General features: G+C 43.1%; 1 protein-coding gene across 4 annotated transcripts in view; it reads left to right on the top strand.

The window, feature by feature from the left end:
• PIEZO2 (piezo type mechanosensitive ion channel component 2) overlaps window positions 1-13795 on the top strand; it is a gene marked incomplete at both ends in the record, with an annotated part of 345228 nt that overhangs the window by 238457 nt on the left and 92976 nt on the right. For all 4 annotated transcript variants that reach the window (XM_080920084.1, XM_080920082.1, XM_080920083.1 and 1 more), the window contains 3 exons: window positions 7067-7229; window positions 10291-10410; window positions 12525-12563. In XM_080920084.1, coding sequence (XP_080776210.1) covers window positions 7067-7229; window positions 10291-10410; window positions 12525-12563 — 322 coding nt within the window. The remainder of the gene's footprint in view (window positions 1-7066; window positions 7230-10290; window positions 10411-12524; window positions 12564-13795) is intronic.

The raw sequence follows: 13795 nt of genomic DNA, 5'->3' as shown, positions 1-13795 counted from the left end.
ACAGATGTTCCAAGACATGGTTAGATGGGGGAGATCAATATCAACCTTTACCAAATGGTGACTTGTACAATATGACTGTGAAAAGGGACCAAGCCAACCGAGAATCCAGAAAGCTGTTTACCTGGGCAGAACTGCACAATTGTTTTTTTTTTTTTTTTCATAGGTTGGGAAAAAATAATATTCTGCTTATGAGAGATAGTGGAGATTAATATTTCACTCATATGTGAATGTGGCATCGAGGAACCATCCTCTACTTGTTCCTCATGAACAGCATCCCAAATGCTGTCTGAGGTCATTGCTGCCTCTGCAAAACATATGCCATGCTAGCCTTAAGATCTTGTGTCTACGCCTTTGTGGATGAGAGAGACTGGATTAAGAAAGAAATTCGTGTCTATTACATTAAAAGCTCATTGACCATCTTCTTTGCAACACAGAATAACTTACCACAATGCTGTCCCCAAAACCTTGTTAAGAATTCTCCGTGGAAAGATGGAGCAGAAATTGAGAGAGAAAGACCAACCAACAACTGCTGAAACTTTAAAACCACGATGCCACAAAAGGGAACCCACCCCTGAAACTGCTAACGATATACTGCTATATTTGCAGACAGGTACATAATATAATTGTCATCAAAGGCTTCAAGCAGCTGATGTAAACAGATACAGAGACCCACAGTCAAACATTAGGTGAACTTTGGGGAATCCTGCTGGAGAGGGAAAGTAAGAGCCAAAGGGTTCAAGGACACCATATGAACACCTAAGGAATCAGTTAACCTGGACCCAAAGGGATTCACAAAGACTGAACCGCCAACCAGGGCGCCTGCCTGGGACTGATCTGGGCCTCTGCACATATGTAACAGTTGTATAGCTTGGTCTTCTTGTGGGACTCCTAACAGCCAGAGCAGGCTGACTCTGTTGCCTGCCTTTGGGACCCTTTCCTCCTACTGGGTTGCTTTATCAACCCTGAATAGGAGATGTGCCTAGTTTTATTGCAACTTGATATGCCAAGGCTGGTTGATATTCATGGAAGGCCTCCCCTTGTCTGAAGAGAAACAAAGGGGGGATGGGTGGGGGAGGGGAGATGGGTGAAGGACTGGATGCTGGAAGAGGAAACTGCAGTAAGGTTGGAAAGTAAATACATAACTTAATTGATGATGATGATGATGACGACGATAAAGAATTCTACAAGGGACTTTCAGAAGCATATACCCATTCTGTCTGATCCTCACAGTAGCTCTTCAGTATTGGTGGCTAGTTTCATTCACTACATGAGAAAGTTGATTCCTCAAAGGACTAGAGCCATATTCCAGATCAGATAGTTAGGAGTACAGATAGGCTTTTAATCCAGATCTGAATTTCCTTTCTCTCTATTTTATTCTGTAGCTTTGCTTGTCTTTCATTTGTCTGTTTCAAGTTTACCGTGAGTTCATGCTAATGCTGTAAGACCTGAGGTATGCCTTTATCAAAGTAAGTAAACTAGGCGTCACCTGCATCTCCTTCATCCTTCAAGAGGAAAACCTGTCTTTTGTTGCTTTTGCACTTTGGTATCGGGTAAGAGGAGCACGGACAGAGAATGGAAGAAAATGAAAATGTGTTTCTTCTCAAGTGGATGGTGGTTCTGCCATGTAATTTGTTCCACGTCCTTCTTCTTCCCTGGGTATGAATAATCGAATCCACAAGGTTATTGGTGGCAGCTGTCATACACACTGGCTTTACTACTCCGAACATTGTTACATCAATACAAAGGCTGTACCCATAAATGCACTGGGTAAGTGCAAAGCCAACCACACAGGACTTAGAGGCCTGAAGAAAGGTTTACAATGCAGAGCAGTGAGGAGGAGGCTGGAGACAATCCCAGAGCCGAGCCTCTCAAGCAAACAAAAGGAGAAGAAACTCTTACCTTGTGACTGGTCACCAGCTACAGAGCTTGTTTTAGGTCATGCTTCCTATTTTCCAACTTCAACAACTGGTGAACAGAAATGTCTGGGGACAGAGGACCTGGTGCTTGGATGATTAACCTTTATTCTAGGTCCCTTAAAAAATATGTTGGAATGAAACTAGCAATGACACTGCTAGACATCAGACAGTGCAAAATGTGGTGTCCTGTTCACAAGTTCGGCTACACAGAGCACCAGAGGCCTCTGCCCAGAGACTGGTCTCTGTCCTGCAGCCTGGATGCCATGCTGATGTCTCTCCTCCACTGCCTCTCTCCCTCTTCCTCTGTCCTATTTCCTGATGATTTCAACCTGAAGAAGGGAAGTTGAAATGAGACTACTAATACTACATGTTTTCTAGGGAGGGTTATTAGTCCCAAAATTAAACATTTCATACTAGTTGGGAAGAGTGTTCTTTCTGGATTCTTCATTAGTGGATTCAATGCTTGCCTTAGTTTTTATCCACCCATTACACACTTGCTCATTTTAGTGAGCTAATGCTTACTTAATTAAAGAATCTGCCTGCCCAGGAGAGACTGGGTCGTAAAGAACTCTGGACTCTTGAGAAGGAAAAGGTTAAATTGAAAGTGCAGTATCTCACCTTCATACCACCAGCATGGCTACTCTACACACACATATAGGAACACGCACACGCATGCACATAGACACATTCACACACACGTGTGTGTGTATATATGTATATATGTGTATATATATACACACATACACACGCGCACACACACACACACACACACACACACAAAGTTATGCAGACTTTGAAGCCCTTTGTGTTGCTGTGGGAATGAAATGGCACAGACATTTAGGAAAAGTCTACCATAGGTCCTCAAAGGGGCGCACACAGCACTACCATGTGATCTAGCAGCTCAATTTAAGTTTGAACCTTAACAGAATTGAAAGCAAATTATCTCAATCTTGACAAATCTAGGTACGTAGACCAAAAAGGAGAAGGAGGGCTTCCAGGAACTGGGGAAGAGACAACAGGTTGTTGATTGGTTAGAGTTTTAGATTTACATGATGAAAATGTTCTGGGTATTAATTATACAAGAATATTAATACATTTGTGCTTCTAGACAGTATCTGTAAACACAGTTAACATGGGAGTGTGTGTTACAGTTACTTCTGATACGTGGACATGGACACAGAGCTACAAGTTTCTTGCCTGTGCCTTGGCCCTCAAAGAGACTGAGATGTCCGAGTGAACCTGAAAACAGGTGGTAGCTCATACATAAATCCTCCAACGTGTGCAAATGAAGTGAAAGGCAGCATCCTGATAAGTCAGCATCAGTGTGTTGTCAGATGCTGGAGGGCTTTGTGGGATAAGAAGACATCCGGGATGAGCCCTTGCAGACCATGGGGACCAGCTGCAAGTATCCTGGGACATCGGGAGGAAGGCTGATCCAAAAGATGTAATGAGAGAAACCGGGTGCTCCTGTGATTCCTCTAACATCACAGAGAGAAAACGGGATTTGCACACAGTGATCTGAGCTGTTGTGAGATCTCCAAAGGATCAGCCAGGTGGCCTCACACTTGGTCTCTGATGGATATTTGAATCTGTCACTCTTTCTTTATCATAAACTAGGTGAATTAGTTTTTCATTACTATAGCAGAATGTCCAAAATATTCTGGGTTTTTTGTTTGTTTGTTTGTTTGTTTGTTTGAGGAAAGGGGGGACTATGTTGATTACACTTCCAAAGACTGGAGGGCATGGTGTCACCAATAGCTTGGCTACAGAGGACTTGATGTTTGGTGTCACCACCATATGTGGGAGAGATTACATCTGCAAACGAGAAGCCAGAGAGAGGTGGAGGCTCCCTCAATGCCATCTGAACAACCCTCAGCTTTTACAGGTTGTACTTCAGAACACCATGACACTATAAAAATCAATATCTCAATGCACAAAACTCGAAAGATCAAGCCACCCCCAGTCCATAAAACTCAGGCTCTCAGACATTCGTGAGCACTGCTGACCCTTAACACACACATTTACTTACTGATTCAGTCAGATGGTGAAGTGGAAGATTCGTCTCTGCAGCCAGAAAGCAGTAGGTGTCTACTCTGTGTGACCCAAGATGCATGCTAGATAAATGACGGGAGGCTTGTTGATGGCTGTGTCATACATTTATTTGGCATTTATTTTCCAAATCAAAATGATGAGAGTAGTGGATGTAGGGTCTTAAATACCCATGATACTTCCCTGCGTAATATTATCCTTCATTCCCTCCTTCCCTCCTTCCTTCCTCCCTCCCTCTTTCCCTCCTTCCTTTCTTTCTTCTTCCCTCCCTCCTTCCTCACTCCCTCTTTCCTTTTGTCCTTTCTTTTTCAAAAGAAGAGACATTACCACCATTCCTTCATCTTTCCTTCTCCCACAACCATTGTCTGTGTGTGATCGCCTGTGGGGAGTTCTTGCTGAATTTCTGATGGACCCAAACTAGGTCTAAGCTAAGGATGATGAGGCCTCTTCTAGTTGAAGGGTGGGGCCTCAGAAACTGAATCATCCTGCTCATGGTAACACCAAGGTATTCATGCTATCTGAAGAGCTTTTCATTCCGTATGCTCTGTACAGAAATCACCACTGTCAGCTAGGGCTGAAAAATGTTGTCAGTATATTTTAAAGTTCCAAATGGAGTAAAACACTGCATCTGCTTTTGATCTTTATGCATGTGATTTTTTGTCTTCAATTGACATGTGTTAATTGTACAGGTTAATGTATTCAAATATATCTTTTTGGACATATTATTTTCCTCTTAGTACATATGAATTGTACTTATTGATATAATACAGAATGATCTTTCAATATGTTTTTACTTAAAACCTAATTTCAATACAAATCTCTTACTGAGCTTAGGGGGAAAAAGACCTATAATAAAGCAAATTTATAATAAGAACTGCTAATCCATTTTGCATCTGCGGAACTGAAGAGGGTTGACTTTCTTTTTTGCTTTTTTTAAAATCCAAGTTCAGCAATGCACATACACTGCCCTCATTGTTCTAGAAAACAAAGCACTGGGTAGTTTTTACAAGAGTGGAATGTGTAACAGAACATTTGACAACCTTACACCTGAACGGAGTATGCTAGTTCACATGAAAGGACATATGGGAAGCTGAGGCAGGTGAATTTCTGTCTTCAAGGCCAGCCTATGTAGAAAGTTTCAGGGCATTGAAGGCTATATAGTGAAACCTATTTGGAAAAAAAAAAGAAGGAAAATGAAGAGGAGAGGGAAGAGAGGAAGGAGGAAGAGAAGGAGAAAGAAGATGAGGAAGAGGCATGGGGAGGAAGAAAGCTGCAGAGAAAAATCAGGGGGCTGGAGAGACGGCTCAGTGGTTAAGAGCATTGGCTGCTCTTGAGGAGGACCCCATTTTGACACCTAGTTCCCGTGTGCCTCACAGCTGTCTGTAACTTCAGTCTCAGCGGATCCAAAACCCTGTTTCGCCCTTTCTTGGTGTCAGACATACATTCAGGCAAAGAGCCGTACAAGTAAAATAAACAAATGCTTTAGAAGAACGGGCGCAAACACTAGAGAGGTGAAGCTTGGCCACACAGCCAAAGCCTAACCATTTATCAGCATCGCTTTGTAACAAAACCGCTGGCAAATGGATTTCTTAATATGTCACATTTTCAACATTTCTGAACAAATTATATTTTGTACACTTTCCCATTATGTAATCAGGAACATTCAGGATGCATGATAGAAATTAGCTTTTAAAGCAAACCATTTCTAATTTTAACAAGCACTGTAATGTCCTCTTTCAAAATAAGTCATTAATTACCAAGCTTTGAAAAACTCAAATTAAGCACAAATGAAATTTGTCAGAGATACATTTCACAGGAATTCTGCTATAGGATATTTGGCTTCCATGTCTGAGCTGTAGAACTCTGGCCAAGTTCAATATTTGCTCCCATAATATTGGATTCATGCCAAGTATTACATGAAATGAAATATTTGCTCATTTAGTTGGCCTCACTCGCATATTGTCACATATATGGCATTTCAATAATTCCATGATTTTGATGGGGCTGATTTCCAGCTAAAATACAAATTTCTAAAAGATGTGTGAGGACTTGGTGCAATCTACATTTTGAATCAACTTGGAAATCCTGTGGCTAAAAGCTCTAAGCAACAGAAGCATTTCCTCAGGAACTATATTTTCAGTCCTTAACACTTGTTCTGTCTTCCCTCCTTCCATTCTTCTCCCCACCCCCTTTGAAGTTCTGTATGGATGATTTTGCACCACATGCATGTAATACCCTTGGAAGCCAGAAGAGGGCATTGAATCCCCTAAAGCTGGAGTTACCGACAGTTGTGAGCCACCATGTGGTTGCTGGAATTGAACCCAGGTCCTCTGGAAGAGCAGTCAGTGCTCTTGACCATTAAGCCATCTCTCCAGCTCCCTTTCTTTCTTGTAGGGAAATGCCAGGGCGGGGAGGTGGGGGGGGGAGTGAGTGGGTAGGGGAACACTCTCGTAGAGGCAGGGGGAGTGGGGAAGGGATGTGGGGATGACAGAGGGGACCTGGAAAGGGGATAACATTTGAAATGTAAGTAAAGAAAATATCTAATTAAAAAAAAAGAAAAAAAGAAATGTTGCCATCTTTTAGTCTCTACTTCTCCCATAACTGTGAATACCTAAGTCTTAGTGTACTTGGTCTAATCAAATATGCTTGCACATAAACCCTTTTCTAAGCTAGGCAAGTCCAGAAGGCGGGATGAGTAGATACATTCCGAGAAGCAAGCCAATGAAGTTAACAGCAGTAAAAATTCAAGCTGTGATACACTTAAAATTGTTGTGGGGCAGAAGGAAAATACTTTGGAGACATGGGAAGCTCTAAGGGTACCAAGCAGATAGAAGGAGACATGAGACTTGGTGATGACAAGTAGTAAGGTGGAGACTTGATGTCTACCATGCCTGAACCTCTTCCCAGCCCAGCTGCTCAACCCAGCAAAATCCTGACAGTCCTTCGGGATCTCTCTACTCCCTCCTACTATCCAACCTATAACTGCACATATATTATATGTCTCAGTGTATATTATGCAGTTGTGTCGCTGCATATCTGCTCTACAATGTGTTAACACAGTTGACTACAGCTATCCACATTTTTTTTTTGTCTTTGAATAGGTTGTTCGGGATCAAATCCGTTATCCAAACAGACTGCTCCAGCACCTGGAAGATCATAGTAAACCCAGACCTCTCCTGGTATCACCACGCCAACCCCATACTCCTGCTGGTGATGTACTACACACTGGCCACACTGATCCGCATCTGGCTACAAGAGCCTCTCGTAAGGATATGGAAATGTTTTCTGATCTTATCTTCAAAGTATCTAGAATCTCTGGGAGACATGGTTTCAGCAAAATAATAGCACTTTACACACATGGGTATAATTCTGCAAGTACTGAGTGAATGCAGATTCTGTCTGCCCAGATGCCAGCCAGCTCCTCACTGGCACCTGCATGAGCTGCTACAAGTGGCAGTTAGTAATAACAATGGAAGATTGGGTGTTATTTGGCACTTACTAAGCCAACAGGCAGTGTGCTGGCTATTTTTGTGTATCCTTCTTCCCACCCATTAAATAACTAAAAAATGAATAATTGTGCATGTCTCATAGGTGAGGGAAATGAAGCATGAGAGATATGTGTCCTGGCCTCACACATACTGAGTGGTTCAGATTGGATTCAAGCCCATCTTTGATAGCAGTGTTAGTCCTAGAGACTATAAAAACCTGTGTCTCCTGTTCTCTGACACCCTGGAGTCTGAGGATAGACGTTGTCAATAGAAGCTCAATTCCCACTGGTACCCATGGCTTCCACTGTGAAACACGGGGACTGGGACATTCCAGTCAAGCACATGTTCCCTATAGGAATACCAACAAGGCCATGGCACTTTGAACAGGAAGATCAGTGCCGTGTGTTTTCCCATTCTTCTCTGTCTTCTGTCCACTCTGTCTCCTAGACAGATGGACAATGTTGCAAGGCAGGGGCTTGATGTAAGAGGTGCCTTTCTCATTTACATCTGCAGGGGGCACTGTTCATGCCTGCTAAACCCAGACCAAAATGCACTCTCACTGGAAATGCTGCTAGCTTTGGGCCTGGGAGCAGTTTTCTCTTTTCTCTTTCCTGCCTTCATTCTCACTGAATGTGCTAGAACCACGTGTCACCAGTTTCATCTTGAAGGCCACAAGTTAATGTACTAACTTGGGAGCCAATATGAAGTAAGAAAACACTACACAAGGCCCATACTCACTGAAGCTATGCATTCTACAAAGAAAAAAAAAAAAAAACAGTTTACCCCAAAGTAAATTCAATCCAAATTAAACAGTGTCAGTGATACTGGGTGAGGCCTGTGCCTCCTGCATTCCGGGCAGAACTGCCACCTGCAGAAAGACTTGAGCATCTCTCTCCTTCTTGCTTGGCACTCTGTTCCCATGTCAGAGAGGGTAGCACTAAGACTAGGGTCTCAGATCTCATCCTTGCTAGTTCCTTTTGTGTGGGTGTCTTCCTATTGGGACCCAATTGATGGATACAAAGTAACAAATTGTATCCATGAGGTCAGAAGGAACAAATCATCTTGTATTACACCTTTCTCCAATTCCTTATAAAAATTGGCCAAGCTAATAAGATACTTTACAATTGGTATGATGTTAGCTTCCTCCACAAACACATGTATACATACACACCACACACACACACACACACACACACACACACACACACTCAAAAAAGTTTTACATAAAAACTAAAATGTATATAGAGAACTACTTCTGAACAATGTCATGTACAACACAGAAACTTCGAGTTATAAAGAATTCCTAGTGTGCTTAGCTTGGCCCATGGTGTGCCATGTAGACCTCTAGGTAATGCAGTAGTGTGGTGACTGCTCTGTGACTTCCTCAGGCTTGTATAGCATTGGCATCATGGGCGTCTCTGGAGCTGGGGAGGTAGGGAGAGCTGGGAAGGCAATCTGAGCTACAGGCTCTGCAGGCAACAATAGGATTAAGGCCAGTTCCTCTAGGGGCGAGTGTAATATGGCACTTAGGTAGGAAGCATTTCAATCTGCAATTTAAATAGGCAGAAGCAGAAAAGTTTATTACTGAGGTGGTGTGAGAAGACATGAGGCTGTTCACGCCATAGTTTCAGAAACTCCGGCATATTCGGAGAATGCCAGCTGTCAAATGTGAGTGTGGAGGTGAAAGTCTGTCAATCAAATATGTACAAAGTGGGTGGGGGCTAAAAAAGGAGGAGGAGGTCATATTAAGAGTTAAAAGAGTATTGGAAAGACATCTGCATCCACTCCATGGATTCTTTGCCTCATTACTATGTGAGAGCTCCCTATAAATTGATTAATTAGCACCTCACACAACAGGGTTCCTCCCCAGTGAACCCAGCATCACTTAAAAATACTCTTTAGTCAAGAATGCATTTATAATGCTCCTGACCTGTTGACGATCATAACCTACTTTAAACATACTCAGCCTGCAGTTACCAAAATCATATATTTCAAAGACTACTTTATAATAGTGTTAAAAATCATGTGCCAGTTGCAGTATATTGAATATTAAAAGCAGAACATTTGTGTGAGTGTTCACCTTTAAGAGCAGGTTATTGTGGGTTAAAGTCCCCACTTCTCACTTTCAATCATTGAGAAGTGAAGACTGGCTATGTTGACTCATCATAAATTGGGACTATGCATATGCGACTGCTGCCTGGCCTCTGGAAGGTAGAGCCAAGATTGGACAGTGAGCCCAAATGCACACTTTCTACTCTAATTTCCTTTTTATGGGAACACCTTTGTTGAAGAGACATCTGAGTCCACGCCATGGATTCTGCACCTCATTATTGTGCGAGAAGCTCTAGAGAAATTGCCTTTTACTAAATATCACCTTGCCGTGCACGGTGAGACATGTTTGCGATCCTGCACTGTGGCGCTGCGGAGGCTGAGTCAGGAGAATAGTGAATTTTAGGCCTGAGCTATGTAGCATAATCTTGGCATAAAAAAAAAGTGTTAATGAAAGATTCACTAGTGAGAGGCTTATACTATTAACTGTGTATTCTTTTAGAAGTACTTGCCCTGAGAGCCAGTCGTGTTGCTGTTTTCTGGTGCAGCTTAGAATACACACGGAAAAACATAGATGCTTGACATCTGTAACATGGGAAGCCTTAACAGAATCAAGCGACATTCCATAGTGGCGGTCACGTGACATACATGGCAGTATTTCATTATTTGAGGGGAGTATTGATCAAATCCCATCTATGTCAGACCCTAAGTTTGAACAGAAGGGACCAAGTGCCATGGCTTGTGAATCTGCTCGGGAGCACAGCTGTTCCCATGATTCTGTGTTTCAGGTGCCGGAGGAGATGGCGAAGGAAGAGGACGGTGCCCTGGATTGCAGCTCCAATCAGAACACAGCAGAAAGGAGGCGGAGCCTGTGGTATGCAACCCAGTACCCAACAGATGAGAGAAAAGTAAGGCAAAGAAAAAGAATGCTTGCTTCCCCCTTTAGTTTTCATGTCTGTATTGTGTCCGTTGGAATGTGGGGTTCGATACCAGTGGTTAGATCACGTTGCTTCTGACTTACAGAAACAATTTGCTATCGGTGGCGACTTCCGGAACCCTCTGTCACAGCCAAACCTGGGGCTTTTAATGGAAGTACCTGCTCTCACGAGACCCCAGAAAGAACAATTTTATATATTCATCATTTTTGACTGAAAACAAAAAAAAAATCCTGATTTCTTTTTAAATTTAAAAAGATTAGCAAATAAACTGTTGGCACCGAGAGAGGCTAGTTTCTAGGTGATCTAGAGGGCAGCAGAACTGTTCACTGTACTGAGAGACTCCATGACTCACGGTGGTAACTCTGACTGACTGGGGAAGATCCAGACTGCCTGAATGTGTGGTTATGGGCCCCTTGGAGTTTAGGCTCTGGCAGGGAACGTGTTGGCTTATCTAGGTTGTATGTAAGAGATCACTATTGCCAATCAGCTTGAATTCATCCTGCTATAGGGACTTAAGAGCCTGTTTGCAAGGCCATCAAGACAAATGTTCTTTTCCTGGGTGGATCCAGCAAGACACGCCCAGTGTTGTAGAGAACCACAGAGACCCTGATACATTCAGTGTCAGACAAGTTTCTTCAAGACAAAACAGTCTTGGTCTCAGTGTCGCTGTCTTGTGCTGAGAGGGACGGCGGCGGGGGGCAGGATACCGTGAGGAAGGACAGAACCGTGGGGTGGGTGGGATACATCTCAGGGTACATGTACACCATTGACCAAACATCATGCCCAAGATACCCGAGGGGCTTCCCTTGTCCCCCCAGGCGCTATCTTGCCCATTTCACCAACTATAGTGATAGGATAGTTCGACCATGTGCAGATGAAGTCCCAGGGAGCTCTGAGGGTTCCAAGATCATGTCAGGGCTTACAGTTGAGACCCTGAAAATCTTTGCCTAAGAGCTAAGAGGCTGTGGTGTCCAAGTGCAAAGTGGAGACCCCAAACATGATGATTGAAGACACAACAGTAACAACTTCACCAGGAACACTACCACCACCTCCACCATCGTCATCAGAGCCAAGGCCGGCCCTATGCAGCAAACAAAATAGAAGCCAGTTTCTCCCCCAGAACATTCTTGATGAACCAGGATGAACAGGAGCCAGACACAGCCTGATAACGGACCACATACTGGACATTGGTCCATGAGGTCATTACAATGACCTTGGAAATTCTTACAGCCTGTGTCATAGCCTGACAGTACCACAGCAGAAGACATGGTCCACATATTAACATCACACCGTTGAAATCTCCCTAGTGAATCCCAAGTGTGCAGTGTTTATAGATCCCACAGCAGGTGCAATCACACGTCTAGCTGTCACATCCACTGATGCTCCTTTCTGACTCCCTCAGAACCATGTCTGGTCCTCTGTGCTTTCTTCATAGCAAGTGTCCCTTATACCATATTTGTCCAGCACCGTTTGTGTTTTTAGGCGTATACATGATCTTTATGTTTCCACTGGGGATAGTCTTCGGCGTGCTAGCATGCTGTGAAGTCTATAGCTTAGGAGCGGTAAGCTATGCCCTACAACCAGAGAGTGGAACAGGCTGTACCTTTGAGCTTAGTACATTTAAAAGACCACAACAAAGTAAGCTTGCCATTGAAGCTGTTCTCAAAATGTCCTTAGTTACCAAACATGACTATGTTAATTTTCTTAAATATGTACCTTGAACTATGTTTCCCTCTAACAGTCTGCATGACAGAAGAGAGCATCTGAATGGCATGTCATATACAAAGTCTGGTGTCCTGACGAGAGAGAGGCACAGAGTATCCTGAAGTCACTGTAGGGCAGAGCTCACTGTATCCACAATGGTGTCTATAATCTCATAGCTTATGGTTGCTTATTTGTTTGGGATCAGGACAAACGGAGGGCGTACATTTCAGCGGTCTGCTGTGTTTCGCATGGCACTTCTAACAGACTAGCATGCAGCTAGTTAGAAGTTGGGTTTACATAGAAAAGTCTACAGATGCAGATGTACTCCTAACTGCTTCTGGCTTATCAATTAACATGCTGTCCCGCCTTGCTTTTTGCAGCTTTTATCCATGACCCAAGATGACTACAAACCATCTGATGTTAGTATACCCTTAGAATTGTCATTTATGCTTATGTAAGTGACTTAAAAGTAACAAGAGGGGGCGGGAGAGATGGCTCAGTGGTTAAGAGCACTGACTGTTCTTCCAGAGGTCCTGAGTTCAATTCCCAGCAACCACATGGTGGCTCACAACCATCTGGAATGGGATCTGATGCCCTCTTCTGGTGTATCTGAAGACAGCAACAGTGTACTCATAAAATAAATAAATACATTTTAAAAAAGTAACAAGAGGAGTTAGATCCTTTGAGTATACTCAAGTTATCTGTAAATTCCCTGTACATTTTTTCAATTCTTCTGGCAGAAATTTTATTGGCTCCACTAAAATTAAAGTCTTAAAACCTGACTAAAGTATGAGATGGAATATAACATACAAAACACATTTATTCTTTGGAAAAAGCCTGTTTGAAGCTTTGTTCTCTCTCTCTCTCTCTCTGTGTGTGTGTGTGTGTGTGTGTGTGTGAGAGAGAGAGAGAGAGAGAGAGAGAGAGAGAGAGAGAGAGAGAGAGAGAGAGAGAGAGGTGAGAGACCAACCCTGGGTGCCATTCCTCAGAAATTGTCCCCACTGCTTATTTTTTTTTTACTTTTTTTTCACTGCTTATTTTTTAAACATCGTCTCTTACTAGCCTGAAGCTTTCTTTAGTTTATACTAGCTCGACACTGAGCCTGTCTCTGTCCCCTGAGTCCTGAGACTTCAAGGGCATGATGCCACCATGGTTGGCTTTCTTCCCACGCATTGCAGAAATCAAATTCAGGTCCCAGTTTTTGGTTCTTAAAAATCAAGTACCTTGACGACCGAGTTACCACCACTATTGATCTGTCTTTAAAACATGTTCATCTGTAGTTGTGCTAATTGTGATGGGAAATTATGTTTATATTTATTCTCAAATCCATAATATCAGAGAGGTGGGAGGAAAAGAAAGCCCGGGTATTTGTACTTAATGTACTGCAGCCCTGCAGTTGGGATGTCTCACCTAAGACTTGGAGAGCATTTGCTTAGCCCTGTGCAAAGTGAGCGGGGTCTGGAACAAGAGCAGTGTGGATGCCCAGGAACGTATGGAGGACCACATAGCCGGATAGCTGGAAGGCCAGCAACAGAGAGAGTAGACCTTAATCAGGAAGAGCTCCACAAGCCTTTCTCTGGAATGTGTTTTCATAATGAGAACAGAGTCTATCTAATGGTTTGTAGCAGGATTTCAGACAGGTTGGGTATGC

Source organism: Micromys minutus (genome assembly GCF_963924665.1).
Source record: "Micromys minutus genome assembly, chromosome: 8".
Lineage (NCBI taxonomy): Eukaryota > Metazoa > Chordata > Mammalia > Rodentia > Muridae > Micromys > Micromys minutus.
Note: the sequence above shows the minus strand (reverse complement) of the source record. Positions and strands in the feature narration are given on the sequence as shown.